The 25,160-nt window shown below is 41.9% G+C and overlaps 2 protein-coding genes across 7 annotated transcripts in view; one reads left to right on the top strand and one right to left on the bottom strand.

Moving 5' to 3' along the window:
- The window catches only part of CASP8AP2 (caspase 8 associated protein 2), a 52,009-nt gene extending 50,192 nt beyond the window's left edge, over nt 1-1,817 (bottom strand). For 5 of the 6 annotated variants that reach the window (XR_008665076.1, XR_008665075.1, XM_055330090.1 and 2 more), the window contains exon 1: nt 1,752-1,804. The gene's annotated coding sequence lies outside the window, so the exon portion shown is untranslated. Of the gene's footprint in view, nt 1-49; nt 240-1,751 lie in introns of all 6 variants that reach the window. The other variant, XM_055330091.1, reaches the window with a different exon arrangement.
- Nucleotides 1,818-20,723: 18,906 nt separating this feature from the next.
- Nucleotides 20,724-25,160, top strand: part of MDN1 (midasin AAA ATPase 1) — a 165,071-nt gene continuing 160,634 nt past the window's right edge. The window contains 1 exon segment of the mRNA XM_055329790.1: nt 20,724-20,839. Coding sequence (XP_055185765.1) covers nt 20,738-20,839 — 102 coding nt within the window. The 5' untranslated portion in view covers nt 20,724-20,737.

Here is a 25,160-nt window from a genome sequence, read left to right as displayed (position 1 = left end):
GTTGAATTACTGATATTCCCAATACTAATGACAACTCTGAAGTTCCTACCTTTGACAACAAGGTAGTCCTGCTTTTAACTGAAACAGAGAACCAAAGAAAACATGATGAATTATCTGTTGGACGTGCAGGTGAAGTTGTCTAATAAAAAACTGGAAACTGGAGAATGTAGCACAAAAGACAAAACCTAATTGGTAGAGATCAGATTACTCTCTTGAAATCACAAAGGCCCATGATTCTCCTGGAAGAGAAGGAAGAGGAAGAATTATGTACAGATTTCTTGGAAAGAGGGGCTTATTCACATGGGCTCTCTCTCACCTTCCCCCAAATGAGTATCTCAACATACAAGGTGAGGTACTATTGACAGGAGTGTTACACCTATGCAAAGTGTAGAGGCAAAATTTTACGTGTTGAGAACCATGATGATGAAAGAAAAGAACTGCGAAGTCACCCAATTATTTTAGGAACAATTCCAATGGATTCAGATGTGAAGACGGAGCATATGAGAGAAAGATTACCCACCCTTTTGTGACAGGACAATGTCTTAAAAAGACACTCTAAAGGAAATTTTCCTTAAAAAAAAAAAAAGAAGAAGAAGAAGAAAAGAAAAAGAATGAAATAAGCATTTGTAGAGAAAAACAGGAAAAAGTGAGGGGAGAAGGAGAGTATATTTTAAGGCTCATGGGAAAGGCTAAATCTAATAGAGCAAGAGCCCTGAAGAGAATGTAAAGGGAAAATAATAACAAACACTGCATATACTGACCACTATGGGCCGGGGCCTTCAATGTTCCAAATACATTATTTAAATCTTCCCGACATCCCATTAAGTATAACTATTCTTTTTCCCATTTTATAGATGAGGAAACAGATAACAAATGATCAAGAAACCTGCCCCAAGGTCAAACAGCCGCTAAATGGCATCACTGGGATTAGATTCCAGCTCCTTTAAAGCCAAATGACAAAAATGAAGAATATTCATTAGATGGAAAAATAATTTTTCATTGAACGGGGGCCACGTCTTGTGAAATGGGAAGAAACCCTAGAAGATAAATGGGGTGGGGGTTGGGGAATTCTTGCCCATGGGATTGGGGGAGGGGCACTGAGGAAGGGAAAGGTTTGGAGCTCTAGCTGCGGAGAATGGAAAAGATGAGGGAAAAATCCGCGAAAGACCAGGGGAAGAATCAGAGTCAACGCCAACTTGATCCCCGACGCACAAATCCCGAGATTCTGCTAATGCTACACCAACAACTGAGTTGGGGGCCAACTATGTGTCAGGTGCGGTTCTAGGCGTTGTGGAGATCAAGGTAAGTAACTTCGCTGGATTATTGCAGTCTCGAAAACAACCGACATCAATGACCACCTGACACTTAGCACAGACCCATTCCTCCAGAATCCCACCCGAAAGCTTTAAGGAGTACATTCCAAGACAAGACGGGGGAGGGGCGGAGGGGCGGGAGGGGCGGGAGGAGCAGTCGGAAGCGCAGCTCCGACGTGCGCTCGCCCCAAGCGCCCCTGGATCCTCTCGAGGGACCACAGAGGGACGCGAAAGCAAACCCAGGAACTGCACCCGAGGCGGCGGGAACGCAGCGACCTGCGGGCCCCGGACACCAGGCGCGCCCCCCTCCCCCGACTCCGCGGCTCCCTTCGACTCCTTGGCTCCCCGGAAACCACCAGCTTCCGCTTGGGGCACCACCGCGCCATTTAGTCTCTTCCCCAACAGCCCCGAGCCGACCGGACCCCCACATCAACTTACCCGCCCTGCCTAGCCCAAGATAGCCGGGGCTCCCTTCTGGACACCGAGGTCTCCCTGGCATCTCCGCCAATGCCAGGGCGCAGTCAGGACGCGGAGGCGGGACTGAGCATCCCTGGCCAATCAGACCAGACGTAAGGCACGTCCCGGCGCACAGAACTAGTTCCCGCCTTTGGCAGGGCGGAAAAAAAAACCACGGTTGGCGCCAAACTCGCGTAGGCTTGTGCGGACTTTAAGAGAAAGAGGCGGGGCCCAGGCTGGGGGCGGGGCTTAGCAGCGGAAGGGGCGGGACCTCAGGTAAATTAGGGGCGGGGTCTGGGGAAAGGTCTTTAATGAAAGGGAAAGTAAGCTCTGAGAAGGCCTTGTCTTTTACTTTCATTTAACTTTTTTTTTAAAGATTTTATTTATTTATTCATGAGAGACACAGAGAGAGAGAGAGAGAGAGGCAGAGACACAGGTAGAGGGAGAAGCAGGTTCCGTGCAGGGAGCCCGATGAGGGACTCCATCCCGGGTCCCCAGGATCACACCCTGGGCCGAAGGCGGCACTAAACTGCTGAGCCACCATATAGTCCTTTATTATTTTTTTTTAGTCCTTTATTCTATAAATTCTACCGAGTGTCAGTCAACTGCGTGTCAGACGAGGTGCTAGACGCTGGCTACATAATCATGAATAAGCGCTGTGCCTTGTCCTCAACACTCCCCTGCAAGATAGGCCAACAATTGAGCCCAGGGCTTTGGGAGCTTTGAAGAGGGGATATCCAAGTCAGGTGGGATGGGAGGAACAGGAGAACTTTCTGGAGGGTAGACTACCTCAATTGTCTTATAGAATCTGCAGGAAATAGAGGTGCCTGTAGGGTCTAGCCTCCAGAGACTGAGTCCATGCCATTGATTGCTGGGGGAGTAAAACAAAGATGACTTCCTCTCCTACCTGATCAGGGGATCTTCATCTTGCTTTCTAACCCTTTCCACCTGTCTGTCCATTTTAGTAATTTCTAACTGTCCTATGAACTTATTACATATTTTTTAATTTTTCAGAAAGACACCTCCCCCCACCCCATTCAGGAGAGTATGTTCTGGAAGAACACTGGTTTCCTAGATTCTACCCCAACCAGCTTTGTTTCTGAGAAGTTAGGCAGGCATTCCAGGTAGTGGAGCCTGGAAAAGAGTAAAGGGTGTGCAACTATGTGGCGTTTATTATGGGGCATGAAGTATGAGATGAGGCTGGTGGGGGAGACGGGGGTCAGAACTTGGAAGTCCTTATATATGTCAGAGAGCTTGGATTTTACCTTTAAATAATGAGGCATTGGTGGATTTTAGCTTTGTGTGTTTGTGATCTGATTTGCATTATTAAAATCCTCTGTCCTTAAGAAGGAGAATTTTAAGATGCTCTAACTAGATGATCCAAGCTAGAGAAAATGATCTGGAAAAAATGGTAGGTAATAGAGAGGATAGATTTTAGAATATTTAGGAGGTGAATGAAATCAACCAAACTTGGCAAATGATTGAGTATGGGTTTTCTACATGGGTCCATAAAAACATTTATCAAAAAATATTTATTGAGAACATAGAATATATACCTCAAGGATAACTGAAGTTTTCCCCAAACTTATCTTCCAGAGAAGAGTGGCCCTCTTACTGAACTCCTTACAAAGGCTCTCATTTTACCAGTACTTCTTAAAAACTTTACAATGAATAGAAAGCGATTGATTTGAAAATGTTTGCTTAGAAAGACTTCAATCAATGCCAACTTGGGAATTTGGGATACTTCTAGAAGTCAACTGAAGGAATTGGCATCTTTTTTTAAAGAAAACAAATGTAACACAGTTACATGTTTTATGAAATCTGAACTCATAATTACAAATGTTCCTTTTTAAAAAAGCCATTTCTAGGTGAGCCTGGCTGCCTCAGTTGGTAGAGCATGCACTCTTGATCTTGGGAGTAGTGAGCTCTAGGCCCTGTTGGACATAGAGCTTACTTAAAAAAAAAAAAAAAAAAACACAGGGCAGCCTGGGTGGCTCAGCGGTTTAGCACCACCTTATGCCCAGGGTGTGATCCTGGGGTCTGGGGATTGAGTCCCGCATCAGGCTCCCTGCATGGAGCCTGCTTCTCCCCCTGCCTGTGTCTCTGCCTCTCTCACTCTCTCACTGTGTGTGTGTGTGTGTGTGTGTGTGTGTGTCTCATGAATAAATAAATAAAATCTTAAAAAAAAAACACACACACACAACTACAGAAAGAAAAAAAAATCCTAAAGAGGTCTACATGTACTTAAATGGGGGTAATCTACAACGTGTAGTGTTAAGGAAGGCAAAAGTACAGCATAGCATGCTAGCTTTTGTGTAGGAATAAATTAGGAAAAGAATATATATATATTTTTTTCTTCTCTTTGCATAAGGGACACTTGAAGGATTGAAACCTAATAAAATTGGGCAGCCCTGGTTGCTCAGCGGTTTAGCGCCACCTTCAGGTGTGGTCCTGGAGTCCCTGGACCGAGTCACACATCGGGCTCCCTGCATGGAGCTTGCTGCTCCCTCTGCCTGTGTCTCTGCCCCTCTCTCTGTGTGTCTCTCATGAATAAATAAATAAAATCTTTAAAAAAAACTAATAAAATTAAAACCTAATAGAAGAGTAATTTACCAGGGAAAGAGACTGGCTGGAGGGATAAAGAAGAAAGGAAACTCCTTCGAGTATGCCTTTTTAAAATCTTTCCATTTAAGTACTTTTATATGCAAATATACATAGCTTTTCTTCCTTTTTCAATAACTGCTTTTTTTAAATAACAGTTTTCTTGACGAAGAATTCACATACCATGTATTTCACCTATTTAAAGTGCTGCATTTGCCTTTTTATAAACTTTTGCTTTTGCTTCATGGAAGTGTTCCATATATTCAAAGATTGAATCAAATCAGAAAGAAAAAATGCTAAAATGGAAAACAAATTGAAATAAATGAACTGTGTCAACCAGAGAAATATAACCATTCAAACCAAAAAATTATCTCAAGTAACATTTAAACACAATGCTCTGATTGTAAGTAGGGTTTATTCCAAGCACAAAAAGAACTCCAAAGAAATCTTATACTTTATGCAGTTTTATTGTTAGCCTTAATATTGTAATTTTGTAATTTTGAAACTATTTAACATATGTTGTAAGATAAATATGTAATATGTTAATATTTTTAGGAACCAAGATATTTATTTATTTATTTATTTATTTATTTATTTATTTATTTATTTATTTATGATAGTCACACAGAGAGAGAGAGAGAGAGAGAGAGGCAGAGACATAGGCAGAGGGAGAAGCAGGCTCCATGCACCGGGAGCCCGATGTGGGATTCGATCCCAGGTCTCCAGGATCGCGCCCTGGGCCAAAGGCAGGCACTAAACCGCTGCGCCTCCCAGGGATCCCTAGGAACCAAGATATTTAATGGAAGAGAAAATAGATCCAAACATAAAATCAAAAAATTAGAGAGGGGGAAAATTTTTAAAAATTAGAGGGAAATCTTATACTATTAAATCTGAATTGGAAATGTCAACATGACCTCATGATTTTTAAAAATATGTATTTCTTACCTCTGTTCCTTAAAAAGTCTGGAAGCAACAATACCTGACGAGCAATACATTCAACAATAACTTTTGAGTTCCCAAAAACCTAACTACTAATAGCCTTCCCTTTGACTAATAGTCAAATCATTTTGTATGTTATGGGTATTATATGCTATATTCTTATAACAAAGTAAGCTAGAGTAAAGGAAATGTTATAAACAAAATTTTAAAAGTCATAAGGAAAAGAAAATACATTTATAGTACTGTACTGTATTTATTTTTTAAAAAGAGAGAAAAAAGAGAGAGAGAAGAAATCCAGATATAAGTGGACCTGCTTACTTCAAACCTGTGTTGTTCAAGGGTCAACTATATTCTTATTAGATGGTGACAAACTGCCAGCTGATGCATTCAGATCTTTTCTGTAAGGGAGTTTTAGATACAAAATACACAGAGGAAAAAAAGTAATTGAAACAACCGATACAGAGGGGAAAAAAGGTAACTGAAACAGCTGAAACCATAAGGTCAGGGAGAGGCAGAAGAGTGAGACAGTGATGGAAAGGAACTAAGATGTGAATTTGACAAGTCGCTACAAAAATGACTGTCCCAGATGACGTGTCCCCAATAGACCCAGATGCTTTTAAGACCATTAGCATACCTGCTGAGGCATGGGGAGAGGGAGACACTGCTCCTGCCTGCCTCAGGGACCTACTGCCAGAGCTTCCTGGGCTTCCTTCCTTCTCCATGCATCTTTCACAACACCTCAGCATTTCTCTCCTCCTTGCAACCTGGAAGAGCCAAATTCTTGGAACATAGAAGTGTGGCACTGTCAAATGTTGATTCTCTTATTTCCTTCAGTGTCTCATTTATTCAGTATCATCCTTCACTTTAACAAATACTCATTAAAGACATAGGGTAGGTAACATACTAGGTGCTGTGGTGTTTTTTTTTTTTTTAAGATTTTACTTATTTATTCATAGAGACACAGGCAGAGGGAGAAGCAAGGAGGGAGCCTGACGTGGGACTCCATTCAGGGTCTCCAGGATCACGCCCTGGCCTGCAGGAGGCGCTAAACTGCCGAGCCACCGGGGCTGCCTGCTGTGTTTGTTTAAAAAGAATTTAGGGGTACCTGCGAATATACACATATTTTTTTTTCTGCAGGATCCTGGCATGGTGACCTTAGTTGGACTCATAGCATTTGTTTGTATGAAGTGGCTAGAAGACTGTTCACAGCTTTGGAAAAATGTACACTCTGGAAAGAAGTTGCTGTTCTTGGACAGTGGCATTAATTCATTCAGAAAGCATTTTTTGTATATTTTTAATGGAGTTTGATTTGCCAACATATAGCATAACACCCAGTGCTCATCCCATCAAGTGCCTGTCACCCAGTCACCCCAACTCCCCGCCCACCTCCCCTTCCACTACCCCTTGTTCGTTTCCCAGAGTTGAGTATCTCATGTTCTGTCACCCTCACTGATATTTCCCAATCATCACAAAGCATTTATTGAATGCCCTCTGTGTATTAAGAATATAAAAGAAAAGCTCAACCCCAGAAAAAGAGGATTGCTGATAATTCTAAATAGGAGCATGTGGAACAGTGGGTACCCTGGAAAAGAAATGATCAAACTACACTTGGAAAGCTTGGGTTACAGAAGAAGGAGAAGGAGAAGGAGAAGGAGAAGGAGAAGGAGAAGGAGAAGAAGGGTACCTGGGTGGCTTGTGGTTGAGCGTCTGCCTTAGGCTCAGGTTGTGATCCCAAGGTCCTGGGATCGAGTTCCGCTTCAGGAGCCTGCTTCTCCCTCTGCCTGTGTCTCTGCCTCTCTCTCTGTCTCTCATGAATAAATAAATAAAATATTTTAAAAAACTTAAAAAAGAAGAAGAAAGGGATGGAGTAGAAGAGAGAATTTTTAAGGTAAGCAATGAAAAGTAGATCATGTTGATGATAGAAATGGAAGGAGTGAAGTCTATTTTAAGTAGGAGTACAGTAGGAAGAAATACAAGGAAGCAGAAAACAGCCTGGTTTGTTAGGAGAATAATGTTCTACATGACTGTAACAAACTTCATTAATTCACATATATTTATTGAGCCTACTGTGTGAGCCAGCCAGTTCTCTTGAGGGGATTCTAAGTCAATACTATCTACCTCATAGATTATTGTGAGGATTAAATAGGTTGACACATGTAAAACTCCTAAAGTTCCCTGGCATGGGATAAGCTACTATTATCACTAGAAATATGAAGATGAATCATATATAGTCTCTCACCCCAAGAACTTTGACTCTAGTTGGGGTGGGCAGAGAGACAAAGGAAGCAATTTCATAAAGTGCTACCAGGGATACTTTCTTCTGGCGAAGGCCTCTCAGATTCAGCAACCTTTAAGCTAAGACCTGAAAGTGGAAAAGTTAGCTAAAGAAAAAGTGGGATGGAAATGCATTCTGAACAAGGGAATAGTATAATCAGAGGATTTGAAGCAAGATAACGCCAATGAGAGTGGTTCTAGAGGGAGTGCCTGGCTGGCTCAGTCGGAAGAGCAAGCAACTCTTGATCTCAAGGTTATAAGCTTGAGCCCCATACTGGGTGTATAGATTATCTAAATATAAAATCTTTGAGATCCCTGGGGGGCTCAGCGGTTTAAGCGCCTGCCTTTGGCCCAGGGCGCGATCCTGGAGTCCTGGGATCGAGTCCCATGTCGGGCTCCCGGCATGGAGCCTGCTTCTCCCTCTGCCTGTGTCTCTGCCTCTCTCTCTATGTCTATCATAAATAAATACATAAATCTTAAAAAAAAAATAAAATCTTTAAGGGGCACCCAGATGACTCAGTTGGCTAAGCTTCTGCCTGAAGCAGTTCTGCCTGAAGCAGTTCATGATACCAGGTTCCTGGGATACCAGCCCCGCATCTGGCTCTTCCTCTGCCTTTGCCTCTCCCCTTCTCCCCTACTCATGTTCTCTCTCTCTCTCTCTCTCTCTCTCTCTCTCTCTCTCTCTCTCAAATTAATAAATATTTTATAAATAAAAATAAATTCTTTAAGAAAAAAAGATAAGAAAAGCCTGAGTGGCTCAGTCAGTTAAGTAGCCTACTCTTGGTTCCAGGTCAGGGAATGGTCTCAGGGTCCTGGGATCGAGCCCCACATTAAGTTTATGCTAAGTGTGGCATCAGCTTGAGGATTCTCTCCTGCTATAGGACCACAATTTATACCATCAATGCTCCTGGATCTCAGGTCTTTGGAATGAGACTAGACCTACACTACTCAGTTTCCTGGGTCTCCAGCTTGCAGATGGCAGATATGGAACTTCCTAGACTCCATAATTTCACGAATCAATTCCATACATATATAATATATATAATAGGGGTATCTGAATGGCTCAGTAGGTTAAGCATCTGCCTTCAGCTCAGGTCATGATCCCAGGGCTCTGCGGGGAGCCTACTTCTCCCTCTCCTGCTCCCCCTGGTTGTGCTCATTCTCTCTCTCTCTCTCTCTCTCTCTCTCTCTCTGTCAAAAAAAAATAACATCTTAAAAAATAAAATATATATAATAGGATATTATAGGAAATACTTGTTTATACATACATATCTCTTATTGATTCTGTTTCTCTGGAGAACCCTGACTACTACAACCGTATTTCAACAGCTACAGTAATTACGACAATGTAGGATGACTGCAAAGATAGACAAATAGCCTGATGGAACAGAATGGAAAGTCTAGAAACAGAACCACACACATAGGGTTACTTGATTTATGACAAAGATGCCACAGCAATTCAGTGGATAAAAGATTGTCTTTTCCAAGTGGAAAGGAAAAACCCAGTCACAATATTTTCTCTAGCCACAAATGAGATGTGGTGATCAGAGGAAAGTGAAACATACTGAATGCAGAGGAAAGTGAAACATACTGAATGGGTGATGTCAGCCAAAAGACACCATGGCACAGAATACCAGTATTCTGACCAGGCCTCAGAGATGTGGCATATCAGTACATGAAAAAGAGGTCCCTTGGGGAGTCCAGATGGCTCACCAGTTTAGCACCGCCTTCAGCCCAGGGCCTGATCCTGGAGACCTGGGATCCAGTCCCACGTCAGGTTCCCTGCAGGGAGCCTGCTTCTCCCTCTGCCTGTGTCTCTGCCTCTGTCTTTCTCTCTGTGTCTCTCATGAATAAATAAATAAATAAATAAAAATTTATATATATATACATATATATGTATATGTTGTCTTTTCAATAAATGGTGAAGAGCAACTGGGTATCCATATTGAAATAAACCCTGGATTACTTTTAAAAACCTAAATATTAATATTTTAAAAATGGGGTACGGCTGGTTCAGTTGGTAAAGCATGCAACTCTTGATCTTGGAGTCATGAGTTTGAGCACCACATTGGGTGTAGAGATTACTTTAAAAAAATTGATGTTTAAAAAATAAACCCTGGGGATGCCTAAGTGGCTTAGCAGTTGAGCATGTGCCTTCCGCTCAGGTCTTGATCCTGGAGGCCCCCAGGATTGAGTCCCACATTGGGCTCCCTGCGTGGTGCCTGCTTCTCACTCGGCCTTGTGTCTCTGCCTTTCTCTCTCTCTCTCTCTGTCTCTCATGAATAAACACATAAAATATTTTTAAAAATAATTAAAATAAATAAATAAATAATAAACCCTTTACTTCATACCAAGCATTAAATTAGTTTGAGACAGATTATAGATTTAAAAGGTAAAACAAGGGGCATCTAGGTGGCTCAGTGGTTGAGCATCTGCCTTTGGCTCAGGTCATGATCCTGGGGTCCTGGGATTGGGGTCTGCTTCAGGTTCCCCTCAGGGAGTCTGCTTCTCCCTCTGCCATGTCTCTGCCTCTCTCTGTGTGTCTCTCATGAATAAGTAGATAAAAATATTTAAAAACATTTAAAAATAAAAGGTAGAACAATAAAGCCTCTAGAAGAAAATACAGGATTATAATTTAGTAACTTTGAGGTAGCCAAAGATTTTTTTAAAAAACAAGACAAGAAATATTAACCATAAGTCATTTTTAAAATGAACTTTATTAAAATTAAGAACTTTAGTTTGTTAACAGATATTATTAAGATAATGAAAAGGAGGGACACTTGGGTGGCTCAGTGGTTGAGCATCTGCCTTTGGCTCAGGGCATGATCCCAGAATCCTGGGATCAAGTCCCACATTGGGCTTCCTGCATGGAACCTGCTTCTCCTTCTGCCTGTGTCTCTGCCTCTCTCTCTCTCTGTGTGTGTCTCTCATGAATAAATAAATAAATAAAATCTTTTTAAAAAATAATGAAAAGGAAAGCTACTGTAAAGGATGAAAGCCTTCCCCTCTATCCTTAGGGGTTCTATAGGTGGTTCTATGAAATAAATTGACAACAGGCGGCTTAACAGGATAAAAGGTATACATATATTTGTTTATTTATTTGTTACAAATTTATTGATTTTAACATTATATGCATCACCATGGCACCACTGTGTATATTCAAAAAAGTACGTATCCAAAAAAGCAGTGAGATGTAAAATCTTATATACCTTCTTAATAGGAGAAGGTGGAGGGGGACTACAAACTTTCTAGGGAAAAGCAAATGATTTTTAAGAAAGATGAATGGACCCTTAGAAAAATAGATAGGAGGTAGGATAGTTTGTGACAAACTTTGGGTATGGTATAGACTTATAGTGTCCTCTTTTGTGGTAAGGGTCGATCTTTCCTGGCTGATAAAACTCTCAAGAAGGAGGTTTATGACAATTGAGTTCCTTTTGGAGGATCTATCTTTAGACAGATGAAGGGAGCTCAGAGAAAGCCTCTCCCTGTATTTGCTGTTTAAGCACCTACTGCTCAAAGTCATCAGTATACCGAAGCAGTGTATTTTGGAGTAGAACGTCCTACACTTTTTCATTACCGATGAGGGGAAGATATTTATAATACATATATCTGACAAGGAATTAAATCCAGAATATGAAACAAAACAAAACAAAAGAAAAAACAAGCCACACTCACATCCACAAATCAGTAACAAAAAGACAACCCAACTTCTTTAAATGGGCAAAAGAACTACTCAAAAAGCATATCCATATGACTAAGTAGTTGAAAACATACTAACATACTTGCTCATCTGGGAAATGCAAATTCAAACAGTGAGATACCTCTACAAATCAACCAGCCTGGCTAACATTAAAATAACAAGTCTGAGAATAACAAGTATCAGCAAAGAAATAGAATAACTGAAACTTTCACACTTTTCTAATGATTGTGTGAATTGGTATAACCATTTTAGAAAACTCTTTGACATTATCCACCACAGCATGTGTTTAAATTACCCAGTCAAAACAAAATAAAATAAAATAATAAAATAAAATAAAATTCCCAGCCTATGGTCCTGCAATTTTACTCTTATATACCCAAGAGTTATGTGTGTTTTTGAACAAGAGGCATGCATCATAATATTCATAAAGGCTTTTTTCAAACAGCTGTGACTGGGAACAACCTAAATGTTTACCAATAAGAGAAAGAAAAAATTAAAAAAAAGAGAAAGAAAAAATAAATTGTGTTATAAGACATAGATAATACTGTGTGATTTAAGTTATATTAAGTTCAAGATCAGGCAAAATTAATCAATGGTCCTATTGATAATGTTAAATGATAAAGTGAGGCATAATAAAAATTTTAAGGGTTTATTTAAGGACTTTTTTTTTTGCAAAAATCTATTTGAATCAGCTAGCATTAAATCTAGAAAATGAAAAGGGCACTTGAGTGGCTCAGTGGTTGAGCACCTGCCTTTGGCCCAGGGCATGATTCTAGAGTCCCAGGATGGAGTCCCACATTGGGCTCTCTGCATGGAGCATGCTTCTCTCTATGCCTATGTCTCTGCCCCTGTGTGTGTGTGTGTGTGTGTGTGTGTGTGTCTCATGAATAAATAAATAAAATGTTTAAAAAATTATTTTTTAAAAATGGGATGCCTAGGTGGCTCAGTGGTTGATCATCTGCCTTTGATTCAGGGCATGATCCTGAAGTCCCGGGATCAAGTCCCACATCAGGCTTCCTGCAGGGAGCCTGCTTCTCCCTCTGCCTATGTCTCTGCCTCTCTCTCTCTCTCTCTCTTTCATGAATAAATAAAATCTTTTTAAAAATCTAGAAAATAGGGCAGCCCTGGTGGCCCAGCAGTTTAATGCCACCTTCAGCCCAGGGCCTGATCCTGGAGACCCAGGATAGAGTCCCGTGTCGGGCTCCCTGCATGGAGCCTGCTTCTCCCTCTGTCTGTGTCTCTGCCCCCCTCTGTGTGTGTGTGTGTGTGTCTCATGAATAAATAAAATCTTAAAAAAAAATCTAGAAAATAAAAAAGAACTCCGAGGAGCTGCACAAAATGAAAGACTTACATAGACAAAAGAATGGGAACAAAGAAGTTATACTGGTAAAAAATCAAATTGGTTATTGCAAAGTGTGTTTCTATCGGGGATTGGCAGGGGTCTCTCAGGCAGATTACCTACCTAGTACTGATCTGGCAATTCTTGATTGACTGGTTTAAGATTCCATTTCTGGGCAAGCCAAACTGTAATTAAGTCTGGGTTTAGTGAAGAGGGGCTTAGCATAAGAGGCTTCATTTTGGGCCTGTTGTTTTTAACAATAGCAGAGGAAAGTATTGGTTAAAGAAGTTGGATTGTGAGAAATGTGTGGTTGTTAATATGTCTTGGAAAATCTCCCAGATATCTTGGAAACAGAACAGATCATCAATGAGGCCAACTTCTGTGGGAAAGGAATAGAGTTTTCCTAGAAGAGACACAGATTTACTTGATGGAGGGTCCTTTCTCAGAACCTGGCAGAGAGGAGGGTGATTGAGAGGGGAGTAGGGCTAGCAACAAGGGTCTCCATGAAAAGCTTGCTAGAGAAATAGCATTTAATGTGTAATTTCTTTGAATTTTCCCTAAACCTGTAATAAAACCTATTATATTGGGGACCTGAGTGGCTCAGTCTGTTAAGCCCTTTCCTTGGGATGGAGTTCCACATTGGGGTCCCTGCTCAGTGGGGAGTCTGCTTCTCCCTCTCCTCTGCCCCTCCCTCCCATGCCCTCTTTCTCTTAAATAAGTAAGTAAATAAATAAATAAATAAATAAAGTCTTAAAAAAAAAACCCAAACCCTATCATATCACTCTGAAGCCTAAGCTCACATCTCTTCTTCTCTAGAAGTGTCTCTTATCTTCCAGGTTGAGTTGGCAGCTTCCCTACTTGTACTCTCAAGCACCCTCTTCCCAAATCCCTATTAGAGCCATTTTTGACACTATCTCTTAGGTGTCTGTCTTTACCATAAGACTGAGAATCCTTTAACGTCTGGGCCCCTGTCCATCGTCTTTACACTGAGATGAGAATTAGGAACATTTGGAACCAGAAAATCTTAAGATAATTTTTGTTTTGCCTCTTGTGGGCATTAACTGTTAAATATGGATAACAGAAAGGTCTCTAGTATATATTGAATAAACTAACTGCAAATAAAGGGTAGTCAGTATTTATGGAAGGAACTGATATTTTAATAAGGAATTCATTACTTAAAATAATGATGAGGGTGACTTAATTTCTTGTAATTCTTAAGGTGCTTTGGTTCTTTTTACCACTTGTTTTATATATGAAATCATAGTTGTTGGGGGAAAACTATTTTTTTTTTAAATTTTATTTATTTATTCATGAAAGACACAGAGAGAGAGAGAGAGAGAGAGAGAGAGAGGCAGAGACACAGGCAGAGGGAGAAGCAGGGTCCATGCAGGGAGCCGGACGTGGGACTCGATCCCGGGACTCGATCCAGATCCAGGGACTCCAGGAATCCAGAACTCCAGGACTCCAGGATCCCGGGATCCCAGGATCCTGCCCTGGGCGGAAGCAGGCACTAAACCACTGAGCCACTCAGGGATCCCCGGGGGAAAGCTATTAAAAACAAAGTCTCCTCCAAACCCAAAATATCTCTCCAAAGAGGGAGAGAAAGAAAACAATTTTTTACTGAATTAGCATTAAACCAGAATGTGATGCATATCACAGACAATCCCTTAAAGAGATTACAAAGACAAAAAGAAGTCTCTTTCTTTTCTTTTCAACCAAAAGGTCTCACACTTATTACTGAACCAACCTACTGATGTGGAGGCATAGTACCAGACAAAAATCATTTCCCTGAAAAAACACATCTATTGGCCAGGTAGGAGGGATGTTTACAGAGTGACAGGATTAAGGACATGTGATCTTCATGCAGCTTAAATATGTGTGCCAATTATATGTGCCATCTCATGTGAGATGTCTTATAGACTCAATTTGGTTCTTCTCCAGCCTCCTCTTGGAGTTGCACTTGATTTTATTACCAGTTTTCATCCGAATCCACTAGGGAATGGAACGATTCTGCTTTTGTTCCTTGGCCAGGAATTGCTTGATTCTGTAAGTCTTGTGAGAAGATATGGTGAGGAACAGTCAACCACACACACCGGATGGCCGTGAAAAGGAGTGATATCTCACTCTTTTATATAGCATTAAAAGATAAACTGAGGCATATTAAAAATTATAAGAGTTTGAGCAAAAATCAATTCAAATTGGTCAATGTTAAACCAGAAATAGTTAGGAGTGCCCTGTGACAGAAGCAAGGAGAAAGACCTATACAGAGAAAGTACAGATGCAAAAAAGGGAAATTATTTGATTTGCTATAGCTCAAAGCCGAGTTGGCTGTTTGTGATTCTTTAGTGTTTTAATTTCCTAACCTTCAGGTGTTTATGGACTTAGATTTTGATTTGCTTAAGAAGGCTACCAGCATTAGAGCCACCTCAGTCTAATGGCCTGTTTAATTAATTTAACAATAGCCAAATGGATATAACCCATTACATTGAGTAGGTTTTGCAAATTAGAGTCGAGTAACAAGTTAGGCCCACTACTCCCTGGAAATTGGGCAGCCGGGCATTATATTCCCTAGTGATAATTTCATTGCGAACAGATGGTTCCCAGATCCTTGAAGAAAAATTCCTGAGTTGTAAAACTGGCAAGATAAATTTTTTCTGTTAAAAATGTACATACATTTGAAGGGCAGCTGGATGGTTCAGTTGGTTAGGCAGCTGACTCTTGATTTAGGCTTAGGTCATGCTCTCATGAGGTTCTGGAATGTCTTGGGCTCTGCACTCAGTGGGGAGTCTGAGATTCTCTCTCTCTTTCTCCCTCCATCCCCGCCCCCTTCCTCAAATAAATATTTTTTAAAAAAGTTTACATACATTTGAAAAAGAGAGAAAGAAATTCCTTTTTTTTTAAAAAAAGATTTTATTTATTTATTCATTCATGAGAGACACAGAGGGAGAAGCAGGCTCCATGCAGGGAGCCTGATGTGGGACTTGATCCTGGGTCTCCAGGATGACACCCTGGGCTGAAGGCGGCGCTAAACTGCTAACCCACCCAGGCTGTCCAAGAGAGAAAGAAATTCTTAAAGAAAAGGATGAGTGATGAGGTGGAGTGGGAAGAGGAGAAGTTTCTTCTCTTAATTTTCAACAAGGGATATTAAGCCTCTTAATTTATATTTACTCTTATACGGTTTGTAAGTAAAGAAGGAAATCATGCAACAGTTTCTAAACATACGATTCTTTTATAATTTGCACAGTATTTAATTAAATAAGTGGCTCTTAGTTTTCTCAGACGTCTAAATACCTGGAAGGAAAGAACTTTTGTTTTTTTATTTTTTATTTTTTTTGAACTTTTGTTTTTTTAAAGATTTTATTTATTTATTTGTCAGAGACAGAGAGAAAGAACACAGCAGGGGGAGCAGCAGGCAGAGGGAGAGGTAGGCAGGGTCTGTGCTGGGCAAGGAGCACGATGTAGGACTTGACCCCAGGAACCTGGGATCATGACCTGCCTGAGCTGAAGGCAGACGTTTAACAGATTGAATAACCCAAGCATCCAGGATTGGACATTTGTTAAACACCTGTTGTTGAGAAAGTATGTAGTGCTGTGTGAGATACAAAGATGAATAAGGCACTTCCTGTGTTCCAAGAGTATATATCAACTCTGGGAAGATAGACACAGAATCAGAACTTCTAGAGAAAAAATGAGGTCTAGGAAGGTTAAGTCACTTAACCTAAGTCACATAGCTAGTTAATGGAAAAGTACAACTAATTGCTCAGGTCCTTAGATGTTGTTTCAGTGCTCTCTCAACTTCAGTTAACACTTCTGATATCCTAATGAGGCATGAGTAAACTTTTTTTAGATTTTATTTATTTTATTTTTTAAAGATTTATTTATTTATGATAGACAGAGAGAGAGAGAGAGAGAGAGAGAGAGAGAGAGAGAGAGGCAGAGACACAGGAGGGAGAAGCAGGCTCCATTCCATGCCGGGAGCCCGACGCGGGACTCGATCCCGGGACTCCAGGATCGCGCTCTGGACCAAAGGCAGGCGCCAAACCACCGAGCCACCCAGGGATCCCCTAGATTTTATTTTTAAGTAATCTCTACACCCAACATGGAGCTCGAACTTAAAACCCCAAGACTGAGTCGCATGCTCCACCAACTGAGCCAGCCAGGCACCCTTGAGGCACAAATAGTTTTTTGACAGCAATAATGTGAAGTTAAAGAAGAGTGCCTAGGAGAAATGAAAACTCTTATCCCTGACATGTCCTGAAGTCTGAATCAACTTTTTAGTTTTTGTTTACATTTTCTATATTCATTTAAAAACACTTTTATATTTTATATATGTGCATCATGCATACACATGGGAGCACTCAGAGACCAGCAACTCAAAGAGGTAGTTAAAACCTGGGCTTATATAGCATCTTAAAAAAAAGAACAAGGGGATCCCTGGGTGGCTCAGCGGTTTGGCACCTGCCTTCGACCCAGGGCATGATCCTGGAGTCCCAGGATCGAGTCCCGCGTCAGCTCCCGGCATGGAGCCTGCTTCTCCCTCTGCCTGTGTCTCTGCCTCTCTCTCTCTCTCTCTCTCTCTCTCTCTCTCTCTGTGTGTGTGTGTGTCTATCGTAAATAAATGAAAATAAATCTTTTTTTTAAAAGATTTTATTTATTTACTCATGAGAGACACAGAGAAAGCCATGAGAGCCACCCAGGAATCCCAAATAAAAATAAATCTTAAAAAAAAAAAAAAGAACAGAACGTTTATAGAGAAGTGACAAGACAGAACTTTGAGCTTCTGGGGGTGGCGAACTGTGGGAAGGCAGATACATGGAGAAACTAATGGTAGATAACAGTTTTATCAAGGCTTGTTCTGTAGTTTCTTCTGATGCTGTCTCTGTGCTAATAGAGATTGACAGTTGTCTCCAGTGATTAACTCCTGTCCTTGGTAGAGAGGGGAAAGGGGAACACTTTTACACACTTATATTCTGCTTTAGGCAAATAAGAGGAGGGCACAGAGCTTTTATATCTGCTTCTCCTCATTGCCTTCAGCTCAAGAAAGCTTATATACCTTCTAGAAAAAGAAGGAATAAATTTGTAAAAGAAATGATAAGCCAAAAGTGGTTTGGGCTAGAGGCAGTAAATTGTAGGGAAGTGCAGGGAAGTGATTAGAAGATATATGGAGGGGAAACTAGTGGAAGATAAGGGTCATTTTAGTAAGTTTGTTTGCACAGACCCATTCAATGTCAATTAAGAGTCTCTGGTAATAAGTATGTTCTTTTATTCCTGGCAAAAGGGGGGGGGCACCTTTCTCATGAGAGATTTTATGGCCTGAAAAAAAAATTTTATGACCTGCTTTAGGTAGAAAAGGAAGGGGTGGTCAGAGAGCCCTTCCTGTATCTACTATTTCTAAAGTGTTTTTAGCTCAGAATAATCAATATGCCAAAGTGACATAGTTTGGGGTGGCAAGTCCCAAATTCTTTCACACCTAAGTGATATATTCTGCTATTCTTTAGTACCTGAGTTTTTTTGACAAGATCTTATTCTCCTTTTTTTAAAAAAATATTATTTTACCTTTTATTATTGTAATTTTCTAACATACACAAATGTAGAGAAAGTATAATGAACTCCCTTTACCTGACATTGTTTCAATAATTATCAATATATTGTCAATCTTGTTTCATCTATACTTACACATACCCTATTCCTTGATGATTATTATTGTTATTTTTAGAGCTTTTCTGAGGTATAACTTATATATCATAAAATTCACCCACTGTGGGACACTTGGGTGGCTCAGCGGTTGAGTGTCTGCCTTTGGCTCAGGGCATGATCCTAGGGTTCAGGATGGAGTCCTGCATTGGGCTCCTTGCAGGGAGCCTGCTTCTCCCTCTGCTTGTGTCTCTGCCTCTCTCTCTCTCTGTGTCTCTCATGAATGAATAAATGAAATCTTTAAAAAAATTTTCAGCCTCTGTAAGTGTGCGATTCAATGACTTTATTCAATTTTTAAGTTGTGCCACCATCACAGTAGTCTTGAAACATTTCTATCACCCAAAAATGTTGTCTTATGGTTATTTGTGAGAGGTCATAAGAAAGGGTGTGTAGAGGAGTAAACATAACTTTCCTTTTACTCTTCTAAGTTCTTGTCATAAAAGTCTAAGAGGAAAAAAAACCACAAGTTTATTTATTTTTAAAGATTTTATTTATTTATTTACTAGAGAGAGAGAGAGAGAGAGAGAGAGAGAGAGAGAGGCAGAGACACAGGCAGAGGGAGAAGCAGGCTCCATGCAGGGAACCTGACGTGGGACTCCATTCCTGGATCACGACCTGAGCCAAAATCAGACGCTCAACCACTGGGCCACCCAGATGCCCCCACACATAAGTTTATTAACATGAACACTTCACATATACATGGGAGATACCCAGGGGAAAAAAATGAGTAACTCCTCCAAACGTGGGTAATTTTTCATTCATTGTGCTAGGTCCTCAGGGGACCTTCTCAGTCTTCTTGGAAATTTTAAAATTTATTTGGAGATTTTTTTTTGCCCCATTTCCACAGTCCCCTAGTTCTTGGAAATGTTTTTTGCCCCATTTTCACAGTTTCCTACTTCTGGATGTTCTAGAAGTTCTGTGCTTTTTGAGTTCCCCCAAAAGCAAACATTCAAAACCCTAGGGAAAGAAAATTCAAATTCAAATGCCTTTTTGAAAGACTCCATCACAGTATACACTTGCTATTAGAGATCTATTTTTTTATTTTAAGATTTATTATTTATTTATTCATGAGAGACACACACAGAGAGAGAGAGGCAGAGACATAGGCAGAGGGAGAAGCAGGCTCCATGCAGGGAGCCCGACGTGGGACTCGACGTGGACCGATGGGACTTGACCCCAGGTCGCCAGGATCAGGCCCTGGACTGAAGGCGGCGCTAAACCGCTGAACCACTCGGCCTGCCCCTCTACTTGCTTGCTTGTATTTATTTATTTATTTATTTATTTATTTATTTATTTATTTATTTATTTATTTATTTTACTTGCTTTTTTTTTTAGTTTTTATTTATTCATGATAGTCACAGAGAGAGAGAGAGAGAGAGGCAGAGACACAGGCAGAGGGAGAAGCAGGCTCCACGCACCGGGAGCCCGACGTGGGATTCGATCCCGGGTCTCCAGGATCGTGCCCCGGGCCAAAGGCAGGCGCCAAACCGCTGAGCCACCCAGGGATCCCTCTACTTGCTTTTAAAACCCATTTTGGAGGCATAATTTGGACAAGGTGCACAAACCTTGGGTAGAGTTTTTTTTTTTTTGTTTGTTTGTTTTTTTTGCTTTTAAAAATTTATCTACCAGAGTAACCATTCCAATCCACCGAGAGGAAGATCCTGAAACCGTTCCATCACCGCACCATGCTCCCTTAGGACCCTGGCCTGTCAATACTCCCGAAGGCAACCATTAGCTCGACTTTGTCATTATTTTGGCTTGTTCTTGACCTTCACATAAATGAGCTTTCGTGTACGCTTCTATTCCACTCTTCAACGGCTTCTGAATATTCTATAGTGTATATACCAGTTTCATTAAATATTCCCTAACTGAACACTTATTTCCAATATACATATTATATATAAATATTCCAATATTATATATATATATTTATTAAGAATATTGCAAGGGGTGTGCTTGTGTGCGAGAAATTTCCATCGGAGGGAGACACGGTGGGCCGAGGGCTCCCCCGCCTCGGGCCTAGCGGAACCTCCGATCGCGCGGTCCGGCCACACGTGGTCTCTGAGACCTCCCATCACGGTACTCTCGGGACCCGGACCGCAAGAGCTGTCGGCCCGTTTCCCTCCCGGAAGTGGCGCGGGGGCGACTCTCGCCGTTTCCGCCGCCGAGGGGGCGGGGCTGGGGCTGCCCTGCCCTTGCGGTCGCGGTCGCGGGCTGATGACGCAGGGCGCCGCGTGCTCCCCCACGTGTGCTGCAGTTCTCCCGGTGTCTGCGGGGCTGCTGCTTCGGCTTTCCCCGGGGGCGTAGTTGCTGGCGCTTGCCGCGCGCGACCTCCGCGGCTCGGCGGGGGGGGGGGGGGGGGAGCTCCGAGCGCTAAGTAGGGAGCGCTGGGGGCCGCCGGGGGCAGCAGGGCCTGCGGACATGGAGCACCTTTTCCTGGAGGTGGCGGCTGCCCCGCTGCGCTTACTCGCTGCCAAGAACGAGAAGAGCCGTAGCGAACTGGGCAGGTTCTTGACCAAACAGGTAAAAGCAGGGGGGAGGTGGGGGGGGGAATCGCCGGGCCGGGACCCTGTCGCCCCCGTGGCGCGTGCCCTGCGGCCCTGAGCGAGACGCACTACGCTCGGGGTACGGAGGTTCGGCGTTCTGCCCTCCAGGCCCCCTCCCCAGGGCCGACCAGGGCCGGGGACGTCCGCGCGCGTCTGAGGAAATTGGAAGCAGCCTTTTGTGCGTACCTGAGAGGCCCTTCGGTTCCCGGCAGCCGCCGAGCGCTCTGTGGCAGACACGGCCTTCCGAAGGAAACGTGGTTGGTTTTTCCTGCGATTGGGGTTGGATCTCGGCCCGCTTGACATGTGTTTTACTTAAGTGTGCCAAGTCTGAGCCACCCCCGTTAGTCTGGGTGACTTCTCCCCCCCCCCCCCCTCCGTCCCATCGCGTAGTTCGGGCCCGCAGGCACGTATCGATTGCGTTCCTGCTTTACGTGAGGTAACCGTGCGGTTCTGTGAGGAGACGGAGAAGTTGGTTACGGTCTCTGCCCGCCGGGGAATACAGCGTCTATTTTTGGAGACAGTTGGTAAACACAGAAAACAACTGAAGGACAAAGCGAGACAGCGAGTACGAACTGTGACATTAACCATATGCGTTATGAGGTGAATTAGAGTCTTCTAGGAAGTGGGTGTTTGGCCTTTTAAGAGCCTTCTCTGGACTCCCTGCTGTCTTGAGTGGAGGACCTTTATCATGCATTTTTTTTTCCACGTTGCATTTTAATTTCCTTTTTTTAAGGTTCCCCACCCCCAATATCTTGGAGCTTCTTGAGAGTAGAAAATGTGGGGTTTTTTTTTTTTTTTTTCCTTCTAACTCCAGTATCTAACTTAAGTCATTAATGCGTTGTACACAAACACATGGCATAGCTTAGGAATAACGGGAGTATTTTGGGTCTGGAGCAGCAGAGAATTGACACGAGAGGCATTTCTGTTTGGTGACAACAAATTGAAAGTGTGAAGTAAAGGGACGGAGGAGTCAAGATAGCCTGGAATTTCTGGCTTCTGAGACCCAGTGAAGGGAATCCCTAATCAAATGGTGAGCTGTAGAAAGAGAACTGAGTTTTGATGGGTTGGACTAAGGAAGAGATAATCCGTTCGCGTGAGCTGAGCTTTTCGTTACAGGCTCCTGAATTATGTATTGTTGCTAGAGGTATTTTTCTGTAAGTGGGCTTTAGAATTCAAAGCACAGGTTCTGATTCCGGGGATCATGAACCAGCAACAGGAGATTGATGTGTCCCCACTGCTGTTATTGAATGTAAAATTGGTGTTTATGTATTGGGAGTAGGGTGGGGAAAGGGTTTGTAGTCTTTAGGAGATAAAGTTTTAGAGAATCTGATACACGTAAGTGTGAGAACCACTCATGTGGATTCTGAGATTGTATTTGAAATAGTATTGGATCTGAAAGCTACTAGAAAGTTCAGTTGAGGGGGCAGCCCTGGTGGCTCAGCGGTTTAGCGCCGCCTGCAGCCCAGGGCGTGATCCTGGAGACCTGGGATCGAGTCCCGCGTCGGGCTCCCTGCGTGGAGCCTGCTTCTCCCTCTGCCTGTGTCTCTCTGCCTCTCTCTCGTCTGTCTCTCTCATGAATAAATAAATAAAATCTTTAAAAAAAAAAAGTTCATTTGAATTAAGGAGATTTGAACACCTTTGCTTCTCCCTTTTCTTTGCTTCACATTGTTAAATTCTGTCCTGAGATGTCTTCTCAGGTTTGTTCCTTGAGCCATTTTCAGTAATAATTTTAAGATTTTCACTCAGAAGAGTTGATTGTGTTGCCAGTCTGTATTTCTCCTATTTTTGGAAACAAAACCATTTTTATTGGAAAGCAGTGACCTTTGAAAGATGATTCTCATTGCAATTGGGATCTGAAATAATTTTTTTTTAAAGATTTATTTATTCATAAGAGACAGAGAGAAGCAGATTCAGCAACTGCCAGGTGGAAGAGATGCATAGGACAGGGTGTGTGAGAAGGAGTGCAGAGCTTCCATGCCCTCTCCAGAGGTGGCTCTTTCTCCACATATCCATGTCTTCACCAACTTGGAAGCCATCCCGACCAAGTCCTTTTGGGTTTTTGAGGTGGCTTTGTTACTTAGGTATGATTGATGAAATCTTTAGCCATTGGTGTTGGAACTATATCCAACCCTGGCCTGAGGTGGAGGTGGGTGTATGACTGAAAGTCCAACACTAATGATTTGGTTGGTTCTCTAGATAACCAGCCCTTAGGTACTTTCCAGAATTCACTTGTGGGGCACCTGGCTGGCATAAGTTGGTAGAGCATGCAACTCTTGATCTTGGGGTGGTGGGCCACGTTGGGCCTCGAACTTAACTTTAAAAACCTCATAAAATTCACCTCCTTAATACAACAAAAGACACTTTTATCATTCTCCTCACAGGACGTTCCAAGGGCTTTTAAGAAAAATGTACTATTAAAAATCATGGGGTGTCTGGGTGGCTCAGTCTGTTAAGTGTCCCACTCTTGGCTTTGGCTCAGGTTTATTTTCATCCTTTTTCTTTTCTTTAAGATTTTTTTTTAAATTTTATTTTAAAAAATATTTTATTTATTCATGAGACACACACACACACACACACACACACAGAGATAGAGAGAGACAGGCAGAGGGAGAAGCAGGTTCCACGCAGGAAGCCCGATGTGGGACTCGATCCCGGATTCCAGGATCACGCCCTGAGCTGAAGGCAGATTCTCGACCGCTAAGCCACCCAGGTGTCCCTTTTTTTAAGATTTTATTTATCCATGAGAGACACACAAAGAGGTAGAGACAGAGGGAGAAGCAGGCTCCACACGGGGAGCCCTATGTGGGGGATCAAGTCCCCGGACCTGTGATCACGCCCTGAGCCAAAGGCAGACGCTCAACAGCTGAGCCACCTAGGCATCCCCATTTTCATCCTTTTAAAAAATTAAAAAAAATGTTTTTCTTTAGGTGATCTCTATACCCAATGTGAGGCTCAAACTCATGACCCTGAGAACAAGAGTTGCATGCTCTTTCAACTGCGCAAGCCAGAAGCCCTGACACTTTCATTATTTCAAAAAGAAGCCCCCATACCTTTTAGCTATCACCGCCCTACCCCCATCACTGTGCTTTCTCACATCCCCCCAGGCAACCACTAACTTACTGTTTTTATCTATAGGTCCCCTATTCTGATCATTTAATATACTTATAATTAATAAGTCATCTGACTCTATAAGTATTTTGTATAAAAGCTCCCCATTGTCTCTAGAATAAATATCCAAGGTTTCTAAAATGGTATGTGAGGTGTTTTGTTTTTTTTTAATTTTAAACTTAAAAGTTTCTTAAAAGAAAGTTTATTGAGTCCTTATATCCTGCGTGGGGCTCAAACTCATGATCAGGAGTCTCATACTCTTCTAGCTGAGCCAGCCGGGTGCCCCCAAAACAAAAGCTTTTAAAAGAATTTTTTTTTCTGTCAGCTTTATTTCCATTTTTTGTTTCAGATGTTTTTAAATCCAGCCTAGTGATTCTCAACTGGGGTAATTTTGCCCCCAAGGGCAAATCTGGAGACATTTTTGGTAGTCAGAACTGCTGGTGGGGTTGCTTCTAGCATGTAGTATTTAGAGGCCAGGAGTGTTGCCAAATATGTTATAATGCATGTGATAGCCTCACGGTGTGAATTTAAGGAATAAATTTTAAATATTTGTACACCTAATAACAGAAGATCAAAATACATGAGTCAAAAAGTGACAGAGGAGGAAAAATAGACAAATTCACAATTATAAACGGAGACTTAACATCCTGTCCTGAGTAATTGATTGAAGAAATACAGAAAATCACTAAGCATGTGGAAGACCCACTATCAATAAACCTTATCTAATTGACATTTATAGAATGCTGTGCCCAGTAACTGTGGAATACATGTTCTGCTCATCTGGAACATTGACCAAGATAGAGCATACTCTGAGCCATTAAATAAGTCTTAATAAATTTAGGAGAATTAAAGTCATACATGAGATATTCAGTGATCCCAATGGATTTTTTTTTTTTTTTAAGATTTTATTTACTTATTCATGAGAGACACAGAGAGAGGCAGAGACACAGACAGAGGGAGAAGCAGGCCTCATGCAGGAAGCCTGACATGGGACCCGATCCCATGTCAATGGGAGGCAATGCTAAACTGCTGAGCCACCCGGGCTGCCCCCCAATGGAATTAAATTAGGAAAAAAAACCCTGAATGTTAGGAATTAAAAACAAAAAACAAAATTAAAGATGGTTGAAGGAAAATCACTGGTAGAATCGGAAAGTATTTTTTTGAAGATTTTATTTACTTGAGAGAGAGTA

This window comes from Nyctereutes procyonoides, unplaced genomic scaffold (assembly GCF_905146905.1).
Source record: "Nyctereutes procyonoides isolate TBG_1078 unplaced genomic scaffold, NYPRO_anot_genome, whole genome shotgun sequence".
Classification (NCBI taxonomy): domain Eukaryota; kingdom Metazoa; phylum Chordata; class Mammalia; order Carnivora; family Canidae; genus Nyctereutes; species Nyctereutes procyonoides.
The sequence above is the reverse complement of the archived record's forward strand: the minus strand, read 5'-3'. Positions and strand labels throughout refer to the sequence as shown.